Source organism: Nerophis ophidion, linkage group LG03 (assembly GCF_033978795.1).
Source record: "Nerophis ophidion isolate RoL-2023_Sa linkage group LG03, RoL_Noph_v1.0, whole genome shotgun sequence".
In the NCBI taxonomy this organism is placed as follows: Eukaryota; Metazoa; Chordata; class Actinopteri; order Syngnathiformes; family Syngnathidae; genus Nerophis; species Nerophis ophidion.
This window is the reverse complement of record NC_084613.1, coordinates 75,862,870-75,889,682: the sequence shown is the minus strand read 5'-3', so window position 1 is coordinate 75,889,682 and position 26,813 is coordinate 75,862,870. Positions and strand designations below refer to the sequence as shown.

General features: G+C 43.0%; 1 protein-coding gene across 3 annotated transcripts in view; it reads left to right on the top strand.

Annotated features, from left to right (window-relative positions):
• LOC133550051 (syntaxin-binding protein 6-like) overlaps nt 1–26,813 on the top strand; it is a 154,257-nt gene that overhangs the window by 113,956 nt on the left and 13,488 nt on the right. For all 3 annotated transcript variants that reach the window (XM_061896067.1, XM_061896065.1, XM_061896066.1), the window contains one exon: nt 25,484–25,641. In XM_061896067.1, coding sequence (XP_061752051.1) covers nt 25,484–25,641 — 158 coding nt within the window. The remainder of the gene's footprint in view (nt 1–25,483; nt 25,642–26,813) is intronic.

The window sequence follows — 26,813 nt, the reverse complement described above, 5'->3', positions numbered from 1 at the left end:
TGCGTGACGTCACGGGCTTTGGAGCTCCTCACATCTGAACATTGTTTACCATCATGGCCACCAGCAGGGTGAGCAATTCGAATCGAGAAAGCGACGATTTCCCCATTAATTCGAGCGAGGATGAAAGATTCGTGGATGAGGAAAGTGAGAGTGAAGGAGTAGAAAAAAAAAAAGACTAAACAGTGGGAGCGATTCAGATGTTATTAGACAAATTTACTAGGATAATTCTGGAAAATCCCTTATCTGCTTATTGTGTTACTAATGTTTTAGTGAGATTATACGGTCGTACCTGTACAACCTGACGGTCGGCCTCGCACCTTTTTTCAGCACCAGTCGACGGGTGGTGGCGATGCCCATACTTGCCCTTCGCAAGGGACCCTCTTCGAAACGCGATCTTTCGAAATGATCGCTGCATAATACACTGTACTTTGTGTGTGTAGTCCAATCCAACCGTGTTCGTTTGACCGCTCTGTTCCATAGTAAAGCTTCACCGTCATCTTTCGGGGATGTAAACAATGAAACACCGGCTGTGTTTGTGTTGCTAAAGGCGGCCGCAATACACCGCTTCCCACCGACAGCTTTCTTCTTTGATGTCTCCATTATTCGTTGAACAAATTGCAAAAGATTCAGCAACACAGATGTCCAGAATACTGTGGAATTATGCGATGAAAACAGACGACTTATAACTGGTAACGGTGCAGGATCAAAATGTCCTCTGCGTCATCATAACGCAATGTTTCAGCAGGATACTTCGGGGCGAAATTTAAAATTGCAATTTAGTAAACTAACCAGGCCGTATTGTCATGTTTTGCAATGTTAATATTTCATCATTGATATATAAACTATCAGACTGCGTGGTCAGTAGTAGTGGGTTTCAGTAGGCCTTTAAGCAAAAACTTATTACAAAACCCAAAACCAGAGAAGTGGGCACGTTGTGTAAATGGTATATAAAAACAGAATACAATGATTTGCAAATCCTTTTCAACTTATGTACAATTGAATATACTGCAAAGACAAGATATTTAATGTTCCAACTGTTAAAAGTTATTTTTTTCAAATATTAGCTCATTTGGAATTCGATGCCTGCAACATGATTCAAAAAAGCTGGTGCAAGTGGCAAAAAAGACTGAGAAAGTTGAGGAATGCTCATCAAACACTTATTTGGAACATCCCACAGGTGAGCAGGCTTATTGGGAACAGGTGAGTGCCATGATTGGGTATAAAAAGCTGCTCCCATGGAATGCTCAGTCATTCACAAACAAGGATTGGGCAAGGGTCACCACTTTGTCAACAACAGCCTGAGCAAATTATCCAACAGTTTAAGAACATTTCTCAACCAGCTATTGCAAGGAATTTCGGGGTTCCTCCATCTAATATCGTCACAAGGTTCGGAGAATCTTGAGAAAACCCTGCACGTAAACAGCAAGGCCGAAAACCAACGTTTTTATTTACGATTTACACAAGTAGCCAACTTCACTGGTTTTGGGTTTTGTACAGTATAATGGCATTCACTTGTGTTGCCAGCCTATTTTTAAAATAAATACGTTATTGTCAGTGCATCATAAATATATACTGCTATGCAAGCTATACACTGACTACTCTAAAGCAGTGTTTCTTAACTATTGACCATCATTTGGCAAGGTTTATCCTGTTAAACCATAAGTAGGTTACATGTAATTGTAGAATACGATTAAAATCAAGATTAAGATTAATAAGAGCCATGTTAATTTTTAAATGGGCCCCGGGCACCGTCTGTAGTGGAAAAGTTGGGCCCCAGGATTAAAAACGTTTAGACATGCACCTGGGGATAGGTTGATTGGCAACACTAAATTGGCCCTAGTGTTTGAATGTGAGTGTGAATGTTGTCTGTCTATCTGTGTTGGCCCTGCGATGAGGTGGCGACTTGTCCAGGGTGTACCCCGCCTTCCGCCCGATTGTGGCTGAGATAGGCGCCAGCGACCCCAAAAGGGAATAAGCGGTAGAAAATGGATGGATGGATGGATGGAACCCCTGTTCTAAAGTCTATTAATTCCATTGTTTTGTTCTCTGGAGGGCCTTGTTAGTCTGGACCACAGGATGCAGAGTAAGGAAGGTTAAGTGCAGTTAAAATCCCTTTTTACTAGGGGGAACAACAAAGAAAGGAAATCTCAGGGCATTAAATCAATTCAATCTAAGTCTATGACCACGAACCGGTGAAGTCTACTCGGATGAGTGGCAAAACGTCTTCCAAGACAAACCAAGCAGTCCAATTGCGATCAATTAAATTCCCTAAGACGTCAATGACCTGGATGAGTGAGAACATTCATAGACACAAGGCAAGGAAAGTAAATATGATAAAATAACTAATAGAAAACAGGTGTGATGATCTACCCTGAATTGATTAACGTGGACCCCGACTTAAACAAGTTGAAAAACTTATTCGATTGTTACCATTTAGTGTACTGTACTGTGCAATCTACTAATAAAAGTTTCAATCAATCAATCAAACAGCTACCCTAAATAGCATCTTAGCATTGATTAGCTTGCAGTCATGGATTGACCAAATATGCCTGATTAGCACTCCAGCAAATCAATAAAATCCACAAAACTCACCTTTGTCAATTCACGCACAGCATAAAACGTTTGGTGGACAAAACGAGACGAAGGATGAGTGGCACGAAACACGTCTTTCTGTCAGAGAAAGTTGCACATGTAAACAAACTACGGTGAGTTCTAGGATCGCTGAAATTAATGGGACAAAACGGTGCTTGTCAAGTATTCTCATTAGTGAAGCATGTATAACATAAACAGTGGGATTTCTAACAATTAGGAAGGTTTGTGAAAATATATATTTTTAAAAAAATGTCTTTTTTCATTTTTACACATCTCTGAAAGAGGTCCAGGGAGCCACTAGGGCGATATGTACTGTACTGTGCAATCTACTGGAAAAAAAACTCAAAAAAACAATGGCGAAATCGGAGCACCAGGACAGAAAAGTATACAAAGTACAGGAAAACCCATCAAAAAAAAAAGTCACAACTGTCAATGTGGGATCATGACATCTACAGCATTATCCTTTAAAAATATATATTTTAAATAAAGCATTACTGAATTGTGAGGGATGCACCCACTTTTGTGAGGTACTTTTTGTCCTCTTAATGTAGTGGCAGCATATTTTTAATCTATTTTGTGCCTCCTTTATGGGATCCTTAATTATTTTCTCGCGTGAACATCCGTCACCGGAGGTCCTTTGACAATGTGCGTTATTAACGAGGATTCTTTTTGATGGAACTGGCTAATATTTGAGTGTCATATCTGTCCTCTCACTTCCCTCCCGCCCACGCGTGCACGTTTCATACCCTGCAGCGTTATCCTTGCACAGCAGCGATAACATTGTGTAGAGTGAGAAAGGCACCGCAGCTTCTTATGTAGCGAGACGCGTGCGCTCTTCAAGTTAACCGTGTATGATCCATCTGAAATGCAAATGCGGGCTGTCAGCAATTTGTCAAGCGAGTCAGACACATGTTTACGGAGTGCACATGTGGGTATTCTACCCGGTAACACAGCACTGGAGCCTGCAACACACCTCAGATTGACTCAGTCTGTTGCTGTCGGAACTGATACGATACCGGTATTGGTCATTATTGATCCGATACGATAAGAGCACGAATCATACATAATCTTGTTTTGTAGTGTGGAATGTTGAAAAGGCTTCTTCAAGTAAAATTGTTCAAACTGAGAACAATGATATTTATGATAAACCTGTAACTATTTATTCTTAATCCATGTGGAACTGATTTGTGCTGTCTTTTAGATTAGATTAGATTAGATTAGATAGTACTTTATTTATTCCGTCAGGAGAGTTCCTTCAGGAAAATTAAAATTTTCAGCACAATCCCATTCAAGTTTAGACAAACATTACAGGGAGACAGAACAGGATCGCTGACGGGTCTGCCGGCTTCATGCGCTCCTTACAAAAAAGATGAGATAAAGGTAAACAAAGGGGGGGGGGGGAGGGAGAAAAAAATAGAAGATTAAAATAAAATTTAAAAAATCGGTCTTTGCCTGGGCCCTGGAGAGGAGGTGCAGACTGAGGCCAAGGGAAAAAAACAAATAAATTAAAAAAATTAAAAAACAACTCATAACCATGGTACACATCCCTCTTCCATGTGTGTAAGAGGGAAACATCAAACATCAAAGAACACAGAGGACATTAAAGACATTAAAGCAGCAGATACAACCAGACACTTCTACATACAGCTATGAATAAAAAGTAAAATAAACATATACACTGTGGTGGCCTCTGCGGTGTTCCACGCCATCGTCTGCTGGGGAGGAGGGAGCATGGTCAGAGACAGAAGCAGACCCAACAAAGCAACCAAGACAGCCGACTCCACTCTCGGCCAGTGTCCAGTCCGAATGGATGAGCGAGGATACGTCCAAGGTGACTGAGGTGTCCGACACCTGCTCACCCAGTCAAGACACCGCGAAGCCTCTCCGTCCCAGCGCTCATTGTTAGCTCCGCAGCCCTGTCCCCCTCATCCGCATCTCCTCCATTACATCCATTACAATCTAGCTCCATCCTATCTTGCCGATTGCATTGTACCATATGTCCCGGCAAGAAATCTGCGTTCAAAGGACTCCGGCTTATTAGTGATTCCCAAAGCCCAAAAAAAGTCTGCGGGCTATAGAGCGTTTTCCGTTCGGGCTCCAGTACTCTGGAATGCCCTCCCGGTAACAGTTCGAGATGCCACCTCAGTAGAAGCATTTAAGTCTCACCTTAAAACTCATTTGTATACTCTAGCCTTTAAACAGACTCCCTTTTTAGACCAGTTGATCTGCCGTTTCTTTTCTTTTTCTTCTATGTCCCACTCTCCCTTGTGGAGGGGGTCCGGTCCGATCCGGTGGCCATGTACTGCTCGCCTGTGTATCGGCTGGGGACATCTCTGCGCTGCTGATCCGCCTCCGCTTGTGATGGTTTCCTGCTGTGAACGGGACTCTCGCTGCTGTGTTGGATCCGCTTTGGACTGGACTCTCGCGACTGTGTTGGATCCATTGTGGATTGAACTCTCACAGTATCATGTTAGACCCGCTCGACATCCATTGCTTTCCTCCTCTCTAAGGTTCTCATAGTCATCATTGTCACCGACGTCCCACTGGGTGTGAGTTTTCCTTGCCCTTATGTGGGCCTACCGAGGATGTCGTGGTGGTTTGTGCAGCCCTTTGAGACACTAGTGATTTAGGGCTATATAAGTAAACATTGATTGATTGATTGATTGATAGTTGTTACTTGTTTTTGGGGGGCCATAACACGCCGTATTTTCCGCGCTATAAGCCGCCCCGTGTTATAAGCCGCACCTTCAACGAATGGCATATTTAAAAACTTTAACCTATAAGCCGCACCGGGTCATAAGCCGTGCCTACGCTGCGCTAAAGGGAATGTCAAAAAAACAGTCAGGTCAGTCAAACTTTGATAATACAAACCAGTGTGCAAATGTGCAATCACAACAATAGTGTAACAAATAGTTCAGGGTGTCCCTCCAGTGTTGCCGTAAGGCTGTGACGTAAGAGGTCTATATAAAGGTGGGTTGTTGAAGAAGGTGAGATATGTGTATGGAGATAGGTGTAAAGAAGGGAACAATGAAGTGGTGGAGACCGGACCTGCTCTCATGACTCCCTTTTATTATTTTATTTTATCATTACCCAAATTATGCGAACCCAGGACACTCGGCTACATTGGTGACAGCGGTGGGATTATTTTAACTGCTGTGTTGAAAAAAAAAGAAGAAGAAAGTTTTACACGGGACACGTGAGTTTCGAGTTAGCTGCTAAGCTTCCCGGCCATTTTGCGGACACGTGGTGTGGTGACCACGACTCTTTTAAGCCCGGAGGCGCTGTTTGACGGACACTCACACGGCATGGATGTCGAAAGTGGACTTTTTGTTTAACCGCTCCTTTCACCGACGGAGGGAGCCGACTGCAACCAGGAGCTGGTGAGGATTTTCGGATCCTCCCGACTCGTCCCGTGGGAGACTGGGGGCAGCTTTTAAACAAAGACAATTAATGGACCGGTCCGGGGCCAACCTTTCGGCGAGTGTGCGTGCTCCGGGAGAGAACGTGGAGGTGTTTGCAGAGGCGTTCCCGCGGTCTTGCTGCTGGCCCTTCGCGCCGAGAGACAGCCGACGGTGGCGTGAGAAGTACAGAGCGTGTCGGACCCGTCGGTGCCCTTAACGTCCCCGTGGGCGTGTCCCAGGTTTGTCGGCCCACCCGGTGGGTGGTCATGGACGTTCTGGATGTGGCCCGGAGGTTCCCGTGGGGGCCCCAGGGTGTTTCCCCTTCAATTAGACTGTATGTTGCTTGAAAAAAAGGACGTGCACCACTGCCTATATCCCCAAGTCTGATGGCATGATGGAGCGTCATAAACGAACTCTCACAAACGGACTATCTTGCAGGGGGTCTCTGGGGCGACCTCCTGCGCACAATCGGACCATCTCGTTGGGGGCGACCTCCTCCACATAATTGAACTATCTTACAAATGGGGCGATTGGAGTGACATCCTTCGCATCTGGGAGTTTTTGCATGTTTTGAGGGGCCAGTGTGTTAGCCTATGCAATACGGTGTAAAAAAAGATATATATTGTTGATTTATTGTGAATTTTGAATTTTTTTTTTCTTTTCTCTGTTCTATTTCCCCTTGTTTGTTACCTATTTTGTTTGTGATGAAACGGGGACGTTTCTAATTGAGGGGGGGACGTATGTAACAAACAGTTCAGGGTGTCCCTCCAGTGTTGCCGTAAGGCTGTGACGTAAGAGGTCTATATAAAGGTGGGTTGTTGAAGAAGGTGAGATATGTGTATGGAGATAGGTGTAAAGAAGGGAACAATAAAGTGGTGGAGACCGGACCTGCTCTCATGACTCCCTTTTATTTTTTTATTTTATCATTACCCAAATTATGCGAACCCAGGACACTCGGCTACAATAGTAACACTCGAAATATTGCAGAGCAACAGCAACATCAATAACTCAACGTTGCTCGAACGTTAATGTCACAGCACACAAAATAAACATTTATATCTCACTTTCAGAAGTTATTCCTCATCCATAAATCCCTGGAATTCTTCTTCTTCGGTGTCTGAATTAAAAAATTGGCGGGCTCCGTCTCGTCAAATTCATCAGAGTCAGTGTCGCTGTTGTTGTCTGGCCGGATCTTTTTTTCAGCTATCTTGTTTTTACAATATGCGCGGAAAATTACAATATGCGCGGAAAATAGCCAGCTTTTCTTGAAAGTCTTTTGGCAGTTGCTGTGAAATAGTAGTCCGTGTGCGGATGGAGAGATTGAACAGGAAACACCAAGAAGCATCATCCATCCATCCCATTTTTCTACCGCTTATTCCCTTTCGGGGTCGCGGGCGCCTATCTCAGCTACAATCGGGCGGAAGGCGGGGTACACCCTGGACAAGTCGCCACCTCATCGCAGGGCCAACACAGATAGACAGACAACATTCACACACTTGGGCCAATTTAGTGTTGCCAATCAACCTATCCCCAGGTGCATGTCTTTGGAAGTGGGTGGAAGCCGGAGTACCCGGAGGGAACCCACGCATTCACGGGGAGAACATGCAAACTCCACACAGAAAGATCCCGAGCCTGGATTTGAACCCAGGACTGCAGGAACTTCGTATTGTGAGGCAGACGCACTTACCCCTCTGCCACCGTGAAGCCCACACCAAGAAGCACCACCTTTAAAATCATCCAAGTGAAGTTTGCTTGCTGGCGCCTATCTCAGCTACAATCGGGCGGAAGGCGGGGTACACCCTGGACAAGTCGCCACCTCATCGCAGGGCCAACACAGATAGACAGACAACATTCACGCTCACATTCACACACTAGGGCCAATTTAGTGTTGCCAATCAACCTATCCCCAGGTGCATGTTTTTGGAAGTGGGAGGAAGCCGGAGTACCCGGAGGGAACCCACGCATTCACGGGGAGAACATGCAAACTCCACACAGAAAGATCCCGAGCCTGGATTTGAACCCAGGACTGCAGGACCTTCGTATTGTGAGGCATACGCACTAACGCCGCTGCCACCGTGAAGCCCACACCAAGAAGCACCACCTTTAAAATCATCCAAGTGAAGTTTGCTTGCTGGCGCCTATCTCAGCTACAATCGGGCGGAAGGCGGGGTACACCCTGGACAAGTCGCCACCTCATCGCAGTGCTAACACGGATAGACAGACAACATTCACACTCACATTCACACACTAGGGCCAATTTAGTGTTGCCAATCAACCTATCCCCAGGTGCATGTCTTTGGAAGTGGGAGGAAGCCGGAGTACCCGGAGGGAACCCACGCATTCACGGGGAGGACATGCAAACTCCACACAGAAAGATCCCGAGCCTGGATTTGAACCCAGGACTGCAGGACCTTCGTATTGTGAGGCAGACGCACTAACCTCTCTGCCACCGTGAAGCCCACACCAAGAAGCACCACCTTTAAAATCATCCAAGTGAAGTTTGCCTTCATTGGAATAGTGATGGTACTGACACTTCTGCTTGCTGCTCTGCTCAACAGTTGGAGTTTGTCCTCCAACTGTTGCCATCTTGCTTTGTTCCCTCGGGAACTCTGTGTTGTCTTCTTTACTTTCCTCCACCTACGCACCATTGATTTATTTATGTTCAATTCTCTCGCCGCTGCTCTATTTCCGTGTTCTTCTGCGTGACTTATTGCCTTGAGTTTGAATTCTGCGTTGTACGCGTGTCTCTTAGTAGGAGCCATTTTGTGGTCGTCTTTACAGAAACACACAAATGAAATGAATCGTATTAGCCGCGCGCTTCTTCTTCTACGGGGGCGGGTGCTTACCTTGGCGGTTGCGTACCGTAGAAGAACAAGCGCTTCTTCTTCTACGGGGAAAAAAGATGGCGGCTGTTTACCGTAGTTGCGAGACCTGAACTCTTATGAAAATAAATATTTATATTAATCCATATATAAGGCGCACCGGGTTATAAGCCGCACTGTCAGTTTTTGAGAAAATTTGTGGTTTTTAGGTGCGGCTTATAGCGCGGAAAATACGGTAGTCAAAATCATTCAATACAGTGTTTTTCAACCTTTTCTGAGCTAAGGCACATTTTATTCGTTGAAAAAATCCCAAGGCACACAGCCAGCAGAAATCATTAAAAAATGAAACTCAGCTGCCGATATTGACAATAAGAAGTCGTTTTCGCAATTGTTGGATGTGACTTTAAACCATAACCATCACTATAGCTCTTGTCTCAAAGTAGGTGTACTGTCACCACCTGTCACGTCACGTTTTGACTTATTTTGAGGTTTTTGACGCCGTGTGTAGTGTTTTAGGTCTTGTCTTGCGCTCCTATTTCAGTGGGATTTTTCTTCTTCTTGTTGGTATTTTCCTGTAGCAGTTTCATGTCTTCCTTGAGCGCTAATCTCCGCAACCTACTTTGTTTCGGCAATAAAAACTATTTCAGTTTTGCGGATGCTTTCCTTATTTTTGGGGACATTGTTGATTGTCATGTATATACGGATGTACTTTGTGGACGCCATCTGCTCCACGCGCTGTAAGTCTTTGCTGTTGTCCAGCATTCTGTTTTTGTTTATTTTGCAGCAAGTTCGGGTTTAGTTTTGTTTTGCATAGCCATCCCTAAGCTTCAATGCCTTTTCTTAGCTGCACTCGCCTTTTGTTTATTTTTGGTTTAAGTGTTGGATACCTTTTTACCTTCACACTGCCTCCCGCATATTGTAATCGCGACAAACCATGTTCCCGACATCTACAAAGCAATTTGCTACTTTCCGCCACCTACTGATATGGAAGAGTATTACACGGTTACTCTGCCGAGATATACACAGTACAGACACTCAACAACGGCACATTATTTGCGGATTATAATTACCGGTTTGCAAAAAATATTTTTAACAAAATTTGGTGACATCACACAATCTCCCACGGCACACCAGCCTACTATTGTGTTTATACACGCAATTGTATGCATTTGACAATGATGATCTTAAACAGTTGAAAAGTCTACATGAAATGTTAGTTTCTAGTGAATGAGACTTGGCTCACAATTCTAATTAATCTGAGAATTTATTTAGATTTTTTTCTGCAGTAGCATCCAGTGTTCCGACTCGGTTCACAGCCATAGATAATAGCCAATTAATAACGCACAGAGTTCTCTGGAGGGATGAATCGCGCTTTTCCATCTGGCAATCTGATGGACGAGTCTGTTTGGAGGTTGCCAGGAGAATGGTACATTTCGGACTGCATTGTGCTGAGTGTTAAAATTTGGTGAAAGAGGAATTATGGTGTGGGGTTGTTTTTCAGGACTTTGGCTTGGCCCTTTAGTTCCTGTGAAAAGAACTTTGAATGCTCCAGGATACCAAAACATTTTGGATAATTCCATGCTCCTAACTCTGTGGGAATAAGTCTCTCAATTGCTTTCCAGCAATTGTCTTTTTGTCTTTCGTTTTCCCTCGCGCTCTGGCTCCAGCCCCAACCCCGTCTCTCCTCCTGGCTGCTGCTTATAACAGAGCGACAGGTTTTCGCTCGCGCTCTGGCTCCAGCCCCGACCCGGTCTCTCCTCCTGGCTTTTATTATTAATCACCGTATTTCCTTGAATTGCTGCCGGGTCAAACTCGCTTCCCAAAATAATTAGTGCATGCTTAGTATTACCGCCTGGTCAAACTCGTGACGTCACGAGTGACACTTCCCCTGTCATCATTTTCAAAATGGAGGAGGCCGATTTCAATACCGGTAATTTGAAATCGCAAAAAGGGAAGAAGATTAAGAGCTATTCAGTAGGATTTAATGTACAAGCTTACATCACACTCAAATTTTTACTGCATACCTTTAGTACAGGGGTAGGGAACCTATGGCTCTAGAGCCAGATATGGCCCTTTGGATGACTGCATCTGGCTCTCAGATACATCTTAGCTGACATTGCTTAACAACAGATCTGAGCAAACTAAGGCCCGGGGGCCACATGTGGCCCGTTATGCTTGTCAATCAGGCCCGCCGGACATTCCCAAATAATGTTTTTTAGATCTTCAAGATGGAAATTGTAGCTGTTTTTATGATGTGCAGTGATGTTTTCAAATTACCGAGAGTCTTGAACTATACAAAGTATTTCAATGGTTGAAATCTGCTCTTTTGCATGATATAGTTACTATGGTAATCTAATTAGTTACTATGCTAATGTAGTTTGTTACTATGGTAATCTAAGTCACGGCAGCTCAGACGAGGCACCAAGCAGTGTGGGTGGTGAGCGTTTCCACAGAGTGTTAATCCAGAGCGGTCAACCTGAAATGCGGGTGTCATGGACAGACGCGGAAAGACATTTTTACTACAAAGTTCTAAAGCTTTGTGATGTATCATATATATTAGATTGTAAGTGTTTTTTTTACCATTCACTTTCATATTTTCCTGTGTCTGTTGCATTTTTGTTGCGTTTTGCTTGATTGTAAAATATGTCGATCAGGAGGGGGTGTGACATTCATAAGGTGTCAATATTCAGTGTTTTATCGTTCATAGTAAATATTGTAAATCCCACATTCTTCATTTTCATGTACATTCTGGGTGTCTTGTTCGGTAAAAAAATGTAAAATTCCATTCTGTTTTTAAGACAGTCTCTCATAAGTTTTTTAGCATTCAATCAGACATCTTTGTGAGTTTTTGTATTAATCTTCCTAAAAATCAGATATACCGGCCCCCCAGACACATTTTTTTCTCTAAATTTGGCCCCTTGAGTTAAAATAGTTGCACAGGCCTGCTTAACACGATTAGTAATTAATAATTCCGCTGGTAATCACAGTGTTCTAAATAACGTTCAACATATAAAACATTGTCATGCATTTTAATCCATCCATCCATTTTTCTACCGCACCTGTTCAAGAAGTCGCATCAATGGTTAGAAGTATCCTATTTATTATTGGTTAGCTTCAGAATAAAAATGTTATAAAAAAAAAAAATACTTATTATACTCTAAAAATGTTGGTCTTACCTAAAAATGCGTGTAATTAGTTGTATTCAGTGTTAAAAAGTTGTATTCAGTGTTAAAAAATATTATATGGCTCTCACGGTAATACACTTTAAAATATTTGGCTTTCATGGCTCTCTCAGCCAAAAAGGTTCCCGACCCCTGCTTTAGTAAGTGCCGGAGTGAGAAGAGGTTTTAAAATAATTAGCGCATGCTTACTTTTACCGCCTGCCTTTGGTAAGCGCAGGAGTTAGAAGAGGTTTTAAATTAATTAGCGCCCCGGCGGCAATTCAAGGAAATACGGTAGATTTCATATTGTTAATTAAGAACACGTATTATGTACGTCTCACTTGTGTGCTATTGTGTGCTGAGCTGTTGATGCTAGCTTTTAGCAGCCTATAGCCTATCATGTTGGCATAACGGATCCAATACAAGAAAGGGGCGGTGTCGCTGTAACACCTCACTCACCGCTAATATACTTGCCAACCCTCCCGATTTTCCGGGAGACTCACGAATTTTAGTTTCCCTCCCGAAAAACATTCTCCCGATTTCCACCCGGACAACAATATTGGGGGCGTGCCTTAATGGCACTGCCTTTAGTGCCCTCTAAGACCTGTCGTCACGTCCGCTTTTCCTCCATACAAACTGCGTGCCGGCCCAGTCACATAATATATGCGGCTTCTACACAGAGGTATGTGAATGCAAGGCATACTTAGTCAACAGCCATACAGGTCGCACTGAGGGTGGCCGTATAAACAACTTTAACACTGCTACAAATATGCGCCACACTGTGAACTCACACCAAACAAGAATGACAAACACATTTCGTTGCTTTTTCCATATTCCGTGTCAAAGCAAATCAGTGTAGCAAACTGAGCAATAATTATTGATATTTTTTTATTATTATTATTATTTGAAACTCGATTTTGCATGTCACTATAAAGTTATGTAAGCCTTGCTTGTTCAATATTCAATGCAAAACGTGTTGGGGTCCCTATTAAAAGGTTAATTTGTTCAACCTTGGCCCGCTTTTTTGTTCAGTTTAAAATTTTGGCCCACTCTGTATTTGAGTTCGACACCACTGCAGTAAAGGGAGATAAATGCTTATACTTCAGAAGTTACTCTCTTTACATTAAAACTAATTGCAACTGACTAATTCATTAGTGTTGTGGCAGTAGTCATATTGTACTGTGCAGCCATGACAAATACCTGTAACTTGCTGAAAAAGGTTCATTGTCTTCTTATTCATATACTTTTTCAAATGTTCTTGTAATAAGACCATAGTTTCGGTATAGTAGATGGAATTATCACCTGACGTGTTTCCACTGTCAGCTGGTTAGGTGACACTTCTGCAGATGGCAGTCAAAAATTCCATCTACGTCAGTGGTTCTCAACCTTTTTTCAGTGATGTACCCCCTGTGAGCATTTTTTTAATTCAAGTACCCCCTAATCAGATCAAAGCATTTTTGGTTGAAAAAAAGAGATAAAGAAGTAAAATGCAGCACTACGTCATCAGTTTCTGATTTATTAAATCGTATAACAGTGCAAAATATTGCTCATTTGTAGTGGTCTTTCTTGATCTATTTGGAAAAAAAAAAAGAACTAAAAACTTGTTGAAAATAAACAAGGGATTCAATTATAAATAAAGATTTCTACACATAGAAGTAATCATCAACTTAAAGTGCCCTCTTTGGGGATTGTAGTAGAGATCCATCTGGATTCAGGAACTTAATTCTAAACATTTCTTCAAACAGCGTGCAGGCCCACTCGCATAATATATGCGGCTAATACACACACATAAGTGAATGCAAGGCATACTTAGTCAACAGCCATAAAGGTCACACTGAGGGTGGCCGTATAAACAACTTTAAGTCTGTTACAAATATGCGCCACACTGTGAACTCACACCAAACAAGAATGACAAACACATTTCGGGAGAACATCTGCACTGTAACATAACATAAACACAACAAAACAAATACCTAGAACCCCTTGCAGCACTAACTCTTTCGGGACGCTACAATATATTTTGATATTTACCTCAGAAGGCTGCAAATAGAAAAGAGGCTTTACATTTGTATTTCAATTTTATTTGAAAAGCCATTGATATTTGAAAAAAGAAAAAAAGAACTAAAAACTTGTTGAAAATAAACAAGGGATTCAAGTATAAATAAAGATTTCTACACATAGAAGTAATCATCCACTTAAAATGCCCTCTTTGGGGATTGTAATAGAGATCCATCTGGATTCATCAACTTCATTCTAAACCTTTCTTCACAAAAAAAGAAATCTTTAACATCAATATTTATGGAACATGTCCACACACAAAAAAAAAATCTAGCCGTCAACACTGAACATTGCATTGTTGCATTTCTTTTCACAGTTTATGAACTTATATTCATATTTTGTTGAAGTATTATTGGCCCTGGCGACTTGTCCAGGGTGTACCCCGCCTTCCGCCCGATTGTAGCTGAGATAGGCGCCAGCGCCCCCCGCGATCCCCAAAGGGAATAAGCGGTAGAAAATGGATGGATGGATGGACGGATGTTGAAGTATTATTCAATAAATATGTTTATGAAGGATTTTTGAATTGTTGCTGTTTTTCGAATATTAAACGAAAATCTCACGTACCCCTTGGCATACCTGCAAGTACCCCCATTTGAGAACCACTGATCTAATGTAGGGGTGGGGGAAGAGTGGATCGTGAGATCGACAGGCGGATCGGTGCGGCGTCTTCAGTAATGCGGACGTTGTATCGATCCGTTGTGGCGAAGAAGGAGCTGAGCCGGAAGGCAAAGCTCTCAATTTACCGGTCCATCTACGTTCCCATCCTCACCTATGGTCATGAGCTTTGGGTCATGACCGAAAGGACAAGATCACGGGTACAAGCGGCCGAAATGAGTTTCCTCCGCCGTGTGGCGGGGCTCTCCCTTAGAGATAGGGTGAGAAGCTCTGCCATCCGGGAGGAGCTCAAAGTAAAGCCGCTGCTCCTCCACATCGAGAGGAGCCAGATGAGGTGGTTCGGGCATCTGGTCAGGATGCCACCCGAACGCCTCCCTAGGGAGGTGTTTAGGGCACGTCCAACCGGTAGGAGGCCACGGGGAAGACCCAGGACACGTTGGGAAGACTATGTCTCCCGGCTGGCCTGGGAACGCCTCGGGATCCCCCGGGAAGAGCTAGACGAAGTGGCTGGGGAAAGGGAAGTCTGGGTTTCCCTGCTTAGGCTGTTGCCCCCGCGACCCGACCTCGGATAAGCGGAAGAAGATGGATGGATGGATGGATGATCTAATGTAATGAAAATATCGTCTGATTACAAGAACATTTGAACAAGTATATAACAAAAAATACCTTTAACACTTTCTTTGCTTCTATGGTTAGCAATTGTACCATAATTGGGGTTTGGTAGCATCACCTAGTAACCTACAAAAAAATCACACTAGTTAATTTGGTCAATGCCAATGTTGTTTGACATGATGGACTGTCATGCAGGTTTGATTCCAAATGGAAGAACTTGCTGGAACATTCCAGTTTATTTCCACAGTATTCGGGTCTCAAGGTGCATCGTGAATGCCTAAGCCTCTGTGGTTATGTTGCAATGTAATCCCATCAGTGACCTATCTGAATCACTTGGAACAAACTGTAATATCTCCCAACAATAAAGGCTTCTCAACTTCGGCCAATATTGAAAACAATTCAACATAATCTACTCCCACACGTTCCGTTCAGCTCCGTCCCTTGCTCTCCACGGTGCGTCCACACCCTGTTTTTCTGTAATTATATTCTCCGTGGTAGGGGAGCCCACGCTGCAGTTTGCCTCTGAACTAATGGCAGATGAGGAGCCTTTGGGAAAAAAAATACAGGTCGCGCGATGACAAATAATGGGAGATGTTCTCCGAGTACTCACTTCTGGAGGGTGGGAGTTGCACTGAGATGATAATGGTGATGGGAGTATTACTTCCTGGACTCCCCTGAAGGATGAGGAGGAGGAGGATTAAAAGAAATCTGGCTCAAGTTGAAAAGGTCTGGGGCGGAAATCTTAAGAGGAATTGTCCAGACAAGAAGTGGGCCTCCTCCGAAATTACTTAATCAACTTAACATCCTTTGAAGGGGATACCAGCTGTCCTCTTCCCTGTCTCTTTTCTGCCGGTCATGTGTTGCAGCGGCTGGGAATATTTCCATAAACAGGCTTGCTATTCACAGACGCTTATTCATAAAATGACAGATGACGTCTCAAGGAAAACACATCTCCAGAATTATAATAGAATAGAATAGAATGCCTTTTATTGTCACTATACACAGGTACAATGAGATTAAAAGCGACTCCAGTATCAGTGCGACAGTCTATAAATATGCAAAACGTAGGAAGGAAAGAAAAGAAATAGTGCAAAAGGAGAATGAATGTTATGAATGTGTTGTTTAAAAAAGAAATATTATACTGTAAAACAGGGGTCACCAACCTTTTTGAAACCAAGAGCTACTTCTTGGGTACTGATTAATGCGAAGGGCTACCAGTTTGATACACACTTTAAAAAATTGCCAGAAATAGCCAGTTTGCTCAATTTACCTTTTAATAAATAAATCTATATACCGGTATATATAAAAAAAAAAGGGTATTTCTGTCTGTCATTCCGTCGTACATTTTTTTTCCTTTTACTTGAAGCTTTTTGTAGAGAATAAATGATGAAAAAAAACACTTAATTGAATGTTTTAAAAGAGGAGAAAACAGGTAAAAAATGAAAATGTAATTTTGAAACATAGTTTATCTTCAATTTCGACTCTTTAAAATTCAAAATTCAACCCAAAAAAAGAGGAGAAAAAATAGCTAATTCGAATCTCTTTGAAAAAATTAAAAAAAGAATTTATGGAACACCATTAGTAATTTTTCCTGATTAAGATTGATTTTAGAATTTTGATGACATGTTTTAAATAGGTTAAAAGCCAATCTGCATTTTGTTAGAATATATAACAAATTGGACCAAGCTATATTTCTAACAAAGACAAATCATTATTTCTTCTAGATTTTTCAGAACAAAAATTTTAAAAGAAATTCAAAAGACTTGGAAATAAGATTTAAATTTGATTCTAAAGATTTGCTAGATTTGCCGTAATAATTTTTTTGAATTTTAATCATAATAAGTTTGAAGAAATAATTCACAAATATTCTTCTTCGAAAAAACAGAAGCTAAAATGAAGAATTAAATTAAAATGTATTTATTATTCTTTACAATAAAAAAAAAAATACTTGAACATTGATTTAAATTGTCAGGAAAGAAGAGGAAGGAATTTAAAAGGTAAAAAGGTATATGTGTTTAAAAATCCTAAAATCTTTTTGAAGGTTGTATTTTTTTTCTAAAATTGTCTTTCTGAAAATTATAAGAAGCAAAGTAAGAAAATAAATGAATTTATTTAAACAAGTGAAGACCAAGTCTTTAAAATATTTTCTTGGATTTTCAAATTCTATTTGAGTTTTGTCTCTCTTAGAATTAAAAATGTCGAGCAAAGCGAGACCAGCTTGCTAGTAAATAAATTAAATTTAAAAAATAGAGGCAGCTCACTGGTAAGTGCTGCTATTTGAGCTATTTTTAGAACAGGCCAGCGGGGGACTCATCTGGTCCTTACGGGCGACCTGGTGCCCGCGGGCACCGCGTTGGTGACCCCTGCTGTACAGTATAGTACTGTAAATGTTTGTGTTCAAATGAGTTTAAACATATTTTATTAATAGACTATAAAGTACTGTAAATACTTTTGTTGAAAATGAGTTTAAACTTTAGCTTCCAGTATGATGTTTTCAGATGTCTATAATTCTTGAACTATACAATGTAATTCAATGCGTTTTTGCGTAACAGCAGTACAGACTAGGCACCAAGCTGTGTGGGTGGGGAGCGTTTCCACAGAGTGTTTACAGAGCGGCCAGCCTGAAATGCGGGTGTCAAGGACAGACCCGGAAGGAGATTTTTACAACAAAGTTCTAAAGCTTAGTGATGTATCAGATATATCAGATTATTGGTGTTTTTTTGTTTTTTTTACCCTTTGCATTTTTGTTGCGTTTCGCTTGATTGAAAAATATGTCAATCGAGAAGGGGTGTGACGTTCATATGTAGGATCTGAACCGAGGATGTCATCGTGGCTTATGCAGCCCTTTGAGTCACTTGTGATTTAGGGCTATATAAATAAACATTGATTGATCGATTGATTGAATATTCAGTGTTTTATCGTTCATAGTTCATATTGTAAATCACACATTCTTTATTGTCATGTATATTTTGTGTTATGTCATTCAGTAAAAAAAATTACAATTAAATTCCGTTTTTAAGGCGGTCTGTCACAGTGTTTTTAGCATTCAATCAGACATTATTGTGAGGTTTTGTATTCGTGTTCCTAAAAATGAATGTACAGGCCCCCCAGACACATTTTCTAAGTTTGCCCCTCCACTCCCCCGAGTCAAAATAATTGCCCTTTATTTGTGGATTTTATCCTTCGTTGTTGTATCATTTTCTTTTGCTTTTTTTATCTGTATATTGTAGGGGTGTAACGGTACACAAAAATTTCGGTTCGGTACGTACCTCGGTTTAGAGGTCACGGTTCGGTTCATTTTCGGTACAGTAAGAAAACAACAAAATGTACATTTTTTGGTTATTTATTTACCAAATTTGTAAACAATGGCTTGATCCTTTTAACATTGGGAACACTATAACAATTCTGCCCACATTAATCCACATTAAACTGCCTCAAGTTGTTGCTCGGATTAAATAAAATGACAAAACTTTTCTTCTACATAAATATAATAAATATACATTTTTTGGTTATTTATTTACCAAATTTGTAAACAATGGCACAACATACATATACACACAGGGTCCATTGCCAGGGTTAATACATATACAACATCCATCCATCCATTTTCTACCGCTTATTCCCTTTTGGGGTCGCGGGGGGCGCTGGCGCCTATCTCTGCTACAATCGGGCGGAAGGCGGGGTACACCCTGGACAAGTCGCCACCTCATCGCAGGGCCAACACAGATAGACAGACAACATTCACACTCACATTCACACACTAGGGCCAATTTAGTGTTGCCAATCAACCTATCCCCAGGTGCATGTTTTTGGAGGTGGGAGGAAGCCGGAGTACCCGGAGGGGACCCACGCATTCACGGGGAGAACATGCAAACTCCACACAGAAAGATCCCGAGCCTGGATTTGAACCCAGGACTGCAGGACCTTCGTATTGTGAGGCAGACGCACTAACCCCTCTGCCACTGTGAAGCCCACATATACAATATATAAAATAAAAACTAAATAAGTTAAGGCTAAGAATGGTTTCCTAACAAAACTTTTCTACATATAAGTACTTTTTTTGATTGATTGATTGATTGAGACTTTTATTAGTAGATTGCAAAGTACAGTACATATTCCGTACAATTGACCACTAAATGGTAACACCCCAATATGTTTTTCAACTTGTTTAAGTCGGGGTCCACGTTCATCAACACCGCCCGCCCTTTTTTGTAGACATGTTCTATAAATATTGATGTTAAAGATTTCTTTTTTTGTGAAGAAATGTTTAGAATTAAGTTCATGAATCCAGATGGATCTCTATTACAATCCCCAAAGAGGGCACTTTAAGTTGATGATTACTTATTGTAGGAGCCTAAATACTGTTTAAGTTCATTTACATTTTATGGAAAGTGCTTTATGTTTATTCAGCCAAAAGGGGGACTATTTACTTTATTTGCATGATAAGAAAATTGATATATTGAATGCTTAGAGTAATTATATAAATCTCACTTTAATTGTAAATATTACATTTGTCAAAATGATTTGATGACGTAACTGTTTTAAGTGCATATATGGCGGAAGGATCTGTGTGGTAAGGGGGTTTTTCGGACGCAAGGTGTCATGGGTAGTAATTCAATCAATCAATCAATGTTTATTTATATAGCCCCAAATCACAAATGTCTCAAAGGACTGCACAAATCATTACGACTACAACATCCTCGGAAGAACCCACAAAAGGGCAAGGAAAACTCACACCCAGTGGGCAGGGAGAATTCACATCCAGTGGGACGCCAGTAACAATGCTGACTATGAGAAACCTTGGAGAGGACCTCAGATGCGGGCAACCCCCCCCCTCTAGGGGACCGAAAGCAATGGATGTCGAGTGGGTCCAACATGATACTGTGAAAGTTCAATCCATAGTGGCTCCAACACAGCCGCGAGAGTTCAGTTCAAGCGGATCCAAGACAGCAGCGAGAGTCCCGTCCACAGGAGACCATCTCAAGCGGAGGCGGATCAGCAGCGTAGAGATGTCCCCAACCGATACACAGGCGAGCGGTCCATCCTGGGTCTCGACTCTGGACAGACAGTACTTCATCCATGGTCATCGGACCGGACCCCCTCCACAAGGGAGGGGGGGACATAGGCGAAAGAAAAGAAGCGGCAGATCAACTGGTCTAAAAAGGAGGTCTATTTAAAGACTAGAGTATACAGATGAGTTTTAAGGTGAGACTTAAATGCTTCTACTGAGGTAGCATCTCGAACTGTTACCGGGAGGGCATTCCAGAGTACTGGAGCCCGAACGGAAAACGCTGTAGAGCCCGCAGACTTTTTTTGGGCTCTAGGAATCACTAATAAGCCGGAGTCTTTTGAACGCAGATTTCTTGCCGGGACATATGGTACAATACAATCTGAAATTGCTGTCAGGTGCGGTGGAATCGAGCCCCACAGTTTTTTGACCTCACTCATACTTATTCTCATTCATACTTTTTCTAACTAGTACTGCAACAAACTCTCTTTATTGTGTCATTCATTTGTTCCCACATCGTGACTGTTTTATGTTTTGAATTATTAATATCACAAGTAAACCATATAAACGAAGAAGTACGTCTGGAGTTTTGTTTTGTTGTTGCTGCAGCAAGCGGAGTGAATGTGATAGTAGAGGAGCGTCAAGCTTAAGGCTACTTTAGGAATCTACACTTATATTTGTAGAAACCTTTATTTAGAATTGAATCACTTGTTTATTTTTCAACAAGTTTTTGGTTATTTGTTTATCTTTCTTTCCAAATAGATCAAGAAAGACCACTACAAATGAGCAATATTTTGCACTTTTATACAATTTAATAAATCAGAAACTGATGACATAGTGCTTTATTTTACTTCTTTATCTCTTTTTTTCAACCAAAAATGCTTTGCTGTGATTAGGGGGTACTTGAATTAAAAAAAAAATGTTCACAGGGGGTACATCACTGAAAAAAGGTTGAGAACCACTGTGTTATGTGACTCATGTGACGTCAGTGAGTGTGTGAGCGAGCGAGGTGAGGGACCTTAGCGCGAGTGCGGCTGGTGTTTTTGTTGGATTGGCTGTGTGCAAGACTTCAATAAAGCCACGATTTGCAACTAATAGCTGGACTCTTCATTTACCCTGGAGTCCGGAGCTGTGGAGACCCACTGCCGGGTAGAGAGACGGGTTGTGCGCGCAAGGGAGACACTATGGGAGCCGGAAGCAGGAAAGGCGCAACACATGTTTGACGTGATGTCAGAAGCAGCTGCTGAACAATCCTCCGTCCTCCATTGTTGTATTGTGCAGTCAAAGTGTTCCCAAACGGGAGATCTTCTAGCTTTGGCTTTAACATGTTGTCCTAGCCCGGTCGCTGCTAGCATGTACTGGTTCGGTACACCTCCGAACCGAACCGAAACCCCCGTACCGAAACTGTTCGATACAAATACACGTACCGGCAAGGGAGTAGGTTTGATTTTGAGATTGGTGGGGACACAAAAGTGGTCCAAGGCAGCACTCTGAAAGTTTACTTTTTTTTTTTTTTTTTTTTTTTTACATAAGCAATCATAATTTCACGTCATGCAGATGTTATAGGGTAAAGTAACTTTAAATTAAAAGCAAAGGAGACAACCTCGAAGAGTTCTCATCTTTACTCTTTAGTGTAGGGCTATAGTGCAACTGTGCATCATGCTGTCAATCAACATAGCCTACTGTCCATCAACAACAACAGAAATACATTCATGCAATACAACATTGTATCCATCCATCCATCCATCATCTTCCGCTTATCCGAGGTCGGGTCGCAGCCTAAGCAGGGAAGCCCAGACTTCCCTCTCCCCAGCCACTTCGTCTAGCTCTTCCCGGGGGATCCCGAGGCGTTCCCAGGCCAGCCGGGAGACATAGTCTTCCCAACGTGTCCTGGGTCTTCCCCGTGGCCTCCTACCGGCTGGACGTGCCCTAAACACCCCCCTAGGGAGGCGTTCGGGTGGCATCCTGACCAGATGCCCGAACCACCTCATCTGGCTCCTCTCGATGTGAAGGAGCAGCGGCTTTACTTTGAGTTCCTCCCGGATGACAGAGCTTCTCACCCTATCTCTAAGGGAGAGCCCCGCCACCTGGGAGAGGAAACTCATTTCGGCCGCTTGTACCCGTGATCTTATCCTTTCGGTCATGACCCAAAGCTCATGACTATAGGTGAGGATGGGAACGTAGATCGATCGGTAAATTCAATCAATCAATGTTTACTTATATAGCCCTAAATCACTAGGGGCGATTTAGCTCGGTTGGTAGAGCGGCCGTGCCAGCAACTTGAGGGTTGCAGGTTCGATTCCCGCTTCTGCCATCCTAGTCATTGCCGTTGTGTCCTTGGGCAAGACACTTTACCCACCTGCTCCCAGTGCCACCCACACTGGTTTGAATGTAACTTAGATATTGGGTTTCACTATGTAAAGCGCTTTGAGTCACTAGAGGGAAAAGCGCTATATAAATATAATTCACTTCACTTCACTAGTGTCTCAAAGGGCTGCACAAACCACTACGACATCCTCGGTAGGCCCACATAAGGGCAAGGAAAACTCACACCCAGTGGGACGTCGGTGACAATGATGACTATGAGAACCTTGGAGAGGAGGAAAGCAATGGATGTCGAGCGGGTCTAACATGATACTGTGAAAGTTCAATCCATAATGGATCCAACACAGTCGCGAGAGTCCAGTCCAAAGCGGATCCAACACCGCAGCGAGAGTCCCGTTCACAGCGGAGCCAGCAGGAAACCATCCCAAGCGGAGTCGGATCAGCAGCGCAGAGATGTCCCCAGCCGATACACAGGCAAGCAGTACATGGCCACCGGATCGTACCGGACCCCCTCCACAAGGGAGAGTGGGACATAGAAGAAAAAGAAAAGAAACGGCAGATCAACTGGTCTAAAAAGGGAGTCTATTTAAAGGCTAGAGTATACAAATGAGTTTTAAGGTGAGACTTAAATGCTTCTACTGAGGTAGCATCTCGAACTGTTACCGGGAGGGTATTCCAGAGTACTGGAGCCCGAACGGAAAACGCTCTATAGCCCGCAGACTTTTTTTGGGCTTTGGGAATCACTAATAAGCCGGAGTCCTTTGAACGCAGATTTTTTGCCGGGACATATGGTACAATACAATCGGCAAGATAGGATGGAGCTAGACCGTGTAGTATTTTATACGTAAGTAGTAAAACCTTAAAGTCACATCTTAAGTGCACAGGAAGCCAGTGCAGGTGAGCCAGTACAGGCGTAATATGATCAAACTTTCTTGTTCTTGTCAAAAGTCTAGCAGCCGCATTTTGTACCAACTGTAATCTTTTAATGCTAGACATGGGGAGACCCGAAAATAATACGTTACGAGATTGAGAGCTTTGCCTTCCGGCTCAGCTCCTTCTTCCCCACAACGGATCGATACAACGTTCGCATTACTGAAGACGCCGCACCGATCCGCCTGTCGATCTCACGATCCACTCTTCCCTCACTCGTGAACAAGACTCCTAGGTACTTGAACTCCTCCACTTGGGGAAGGGTCTCCTCCCCAACCCGGAGATGGTGCTGATTCTCATTCCGGTCGCTTCCCACTCGGCTGCGAACCGATCCAGCGAGAGCTGAAGATCCTGGCCAGATGAAGCCATCAGGACCACATTGTCTGCAAAAAGCAGAGACCTAATCCTGCGGTCACCAAACCGGAACCCCTCAACGCCTTGGCTGCGCCTAGAAATTCTGTCCATAAAAGTTATGAACAGAATCGGTGACAAAGGACAGCCTTGGCTGAGTCCAACCCTCACTGGAAACGTGTCCGACTTACTGCCAGCAATGCGGACCAAGCTCTGGCACTGATCATACAGGGAACGGACCGCCACAATCAGACAGTCCGATACCCCATACTCTCTGAGCACTCCCCACAGGACTTCCCGAGGGACACGGTCGAATGCCTTCTCCAAGTCCATTGTAAATAAACATAAATGAACTGTAATAATCTTTTCCCCAACTTGTGTTTAAATCACTCGCAATTTTTCCCTTCATCTACTTCTTTCTATCGCTGCTTTTGAAATGTAAATATGTTACATGAAACTAAAAAAAAAATAAAACGGAAAGGTGAAATCCGGCGATCTGATTGGCTGTTAACCGTGGTTTAAACATTGAGCACGGCTACTATTCCAAAGCCTGATCACAGCGCAGGCTATCACTCCGCCTCAGGCACGTATGACTGCTATGAATGGAAGTTGTTGTCATGTATCCATGACGACGGACTGTTGCAGTCCGTAGAAAGAGACAGCTGATGTTTTTACGATGTTAAAAAACGGACTAAAGTAGTTGAATTCACGTGTTTAAGGTTAACTTTCACCTACAGGGAGGGTTAACAATGGTAGAGGTGACTGAGCATTGACTTTCACCTGGAAAAAAAAGCGGAGGAAAAGTCGAGATGCAGTGCTAATTTGGAGCTAAGGTCTGGATAGGTGGGACTTTTTTTTCCACAGTGAGGAGTGACAGCGGGGACAGCCAATCACACGTAAGGGACGGCGTGGCGCAATGGGAAAGTGGCCGTACGCAACCCGAGGGTCACTGGTTCAAATCCCACCTAGAACCAACCTCGTCACGTCCGTTGTGTCCTGAGCAAGACACTTCACCCTTGCTCCTGATGGGTGCTGGTTGGCGCCTTGCATGGCAGCTCCCTCCATCAGTGTGTGAATGTGTGTGTGAATGGGTAAATGTGGAAGTAGTGTCAAAGCGCTTTGAGTACCTTGAAGGTAGAAAAGCGCTATACAAGTACAACCCATTTATTTATTTATAAGTTAGCATGAAAGCGGCAACCAATCACGGAGCGATATCTAGGTTAGAGGCGGGACATCTGGCAGAGACCGACATTTAACCCTTTCTGTGCCATAATCATTGACTAAACATTACGGGCAGCGCTTGTATTGATAGTGACTACACAGTAGCAGCTGGATATTGCTAGGGACGTGTCCCTAGCGTCCCTACCCAATTCTACGCCCTTGCGTACCGTTACACCCCTATTATATTGTAAAGTATCCTTTGGATTTTTTTGAAAGGTGCTTATAAATGTAATGTATTATTATTACTATGACAATTTCTATAAGATGTGACGATGCATGATGTGCCACATATTTCCTAAAAGAAAATCAACTTGAGTGATGTTTTTCAATAATTCAATACCAATCACCTCTTCTGTCCCTCTTGTCTTTTACTTTGCTTTTTTGCAGGTAACAGTATACTGCACTCAGCCGCCGACAGCGTGACGAGCGCCGTACAGAAGGCAAGTCAGGCTCTGAACGAGCGAGGTGAGCGATTGGGCCGGGCCGAGGAGAGGACTGCCGACATGATGAACAGCGCCGAACAGTTTGCTGTCACAGCACACAAGGTGAGGCGCTCGTCCTGCTTGTGATGCGGTGCAGCGTCGCGGCTTTATCTGCTCGTGCGCTGTCGGAATCGTGGGGCCAGTCAAAATATAACCAATTCAGTTGCGACTGCAGCGGAAGCTCCAAGGTCGGGAGTGATTGTCGACCTCCTATTTCTTCATATCTTAAAAACAATCCCGGAGGAATTCATTTGAATATTCAGTTTCTGCATCAAACTGTACCCATCAGAACACCTTGTTGGGCAGTCTTTCAAATAATATTCTAAAATCCATCCATCCATCCATTTTCTACCGCTTATTCCCTTTCGGGGTCGCGGGGGGCGCTGGCGCCTATCTCAGCTACAATCGGGCGGAAGGCGGGGTACACCCTGGACAAGTCGCCACCTCATCGCAGGGCCAACACAGATAGACAAACAACATTCACACTCACATTCACACACTAGGGACCATTTTAATGTTGCCAATCAACCTATCCCCAGGTGCATGTTTTTGGAAGTGGGAGGAAGCCGGAGTACCCGGAGGGAACCCACGCATTCACGGGGAGAACATGCAAACTCCACACAGAAAGATCCCGAGCCTGGATTTGAACCCAGGACTGCAGGAACTTCGTATTGTGAGGCAGACGCACTAACCCCTCTGCCACCGTGAAGCCATATTCTAAAATGCTCGTGCAAAATGAGGTTAGCCCATAATATTCTCAATCCAAAAACCAATAAACATCCTTGACTATGACTATGTCTACACTGCAGGCTAAGGCAGTGGTCCCCAACCTTTTTGTATCCGCTTAATAATTTGTCCCGCGGCCCCGGGGGGAGGGGGGGTGTCCTTATTTTTTCTTTCTTTTTTTTTCTTTCTTCTTTGTCATGAAAAAGGGACGTTTTTGTCATGAAAAAGGGAGGTTTTTTTTGGTTGATGCACTATTTGTAAGTGTATATTGTGTTTTTATGTTGATTTAAGAAAAATATTTTTTTTTTTAATAAAAAATTCTTCTGCGGCCCGGTACCAATCGGGCCACGGCCCGGTACCGGGCTGCGGCCCGGTGGTTGGGGACCTCTGGGCTAAAGTGGCCCAGGTTTTTTGAAATCAGATTTTATCCGGCAGACTGTTTACACTTCTAAAAAGTGTGTTGTTGTTTTTTTATTACACTCCAGTGTAAACACACACAGGCACCAATG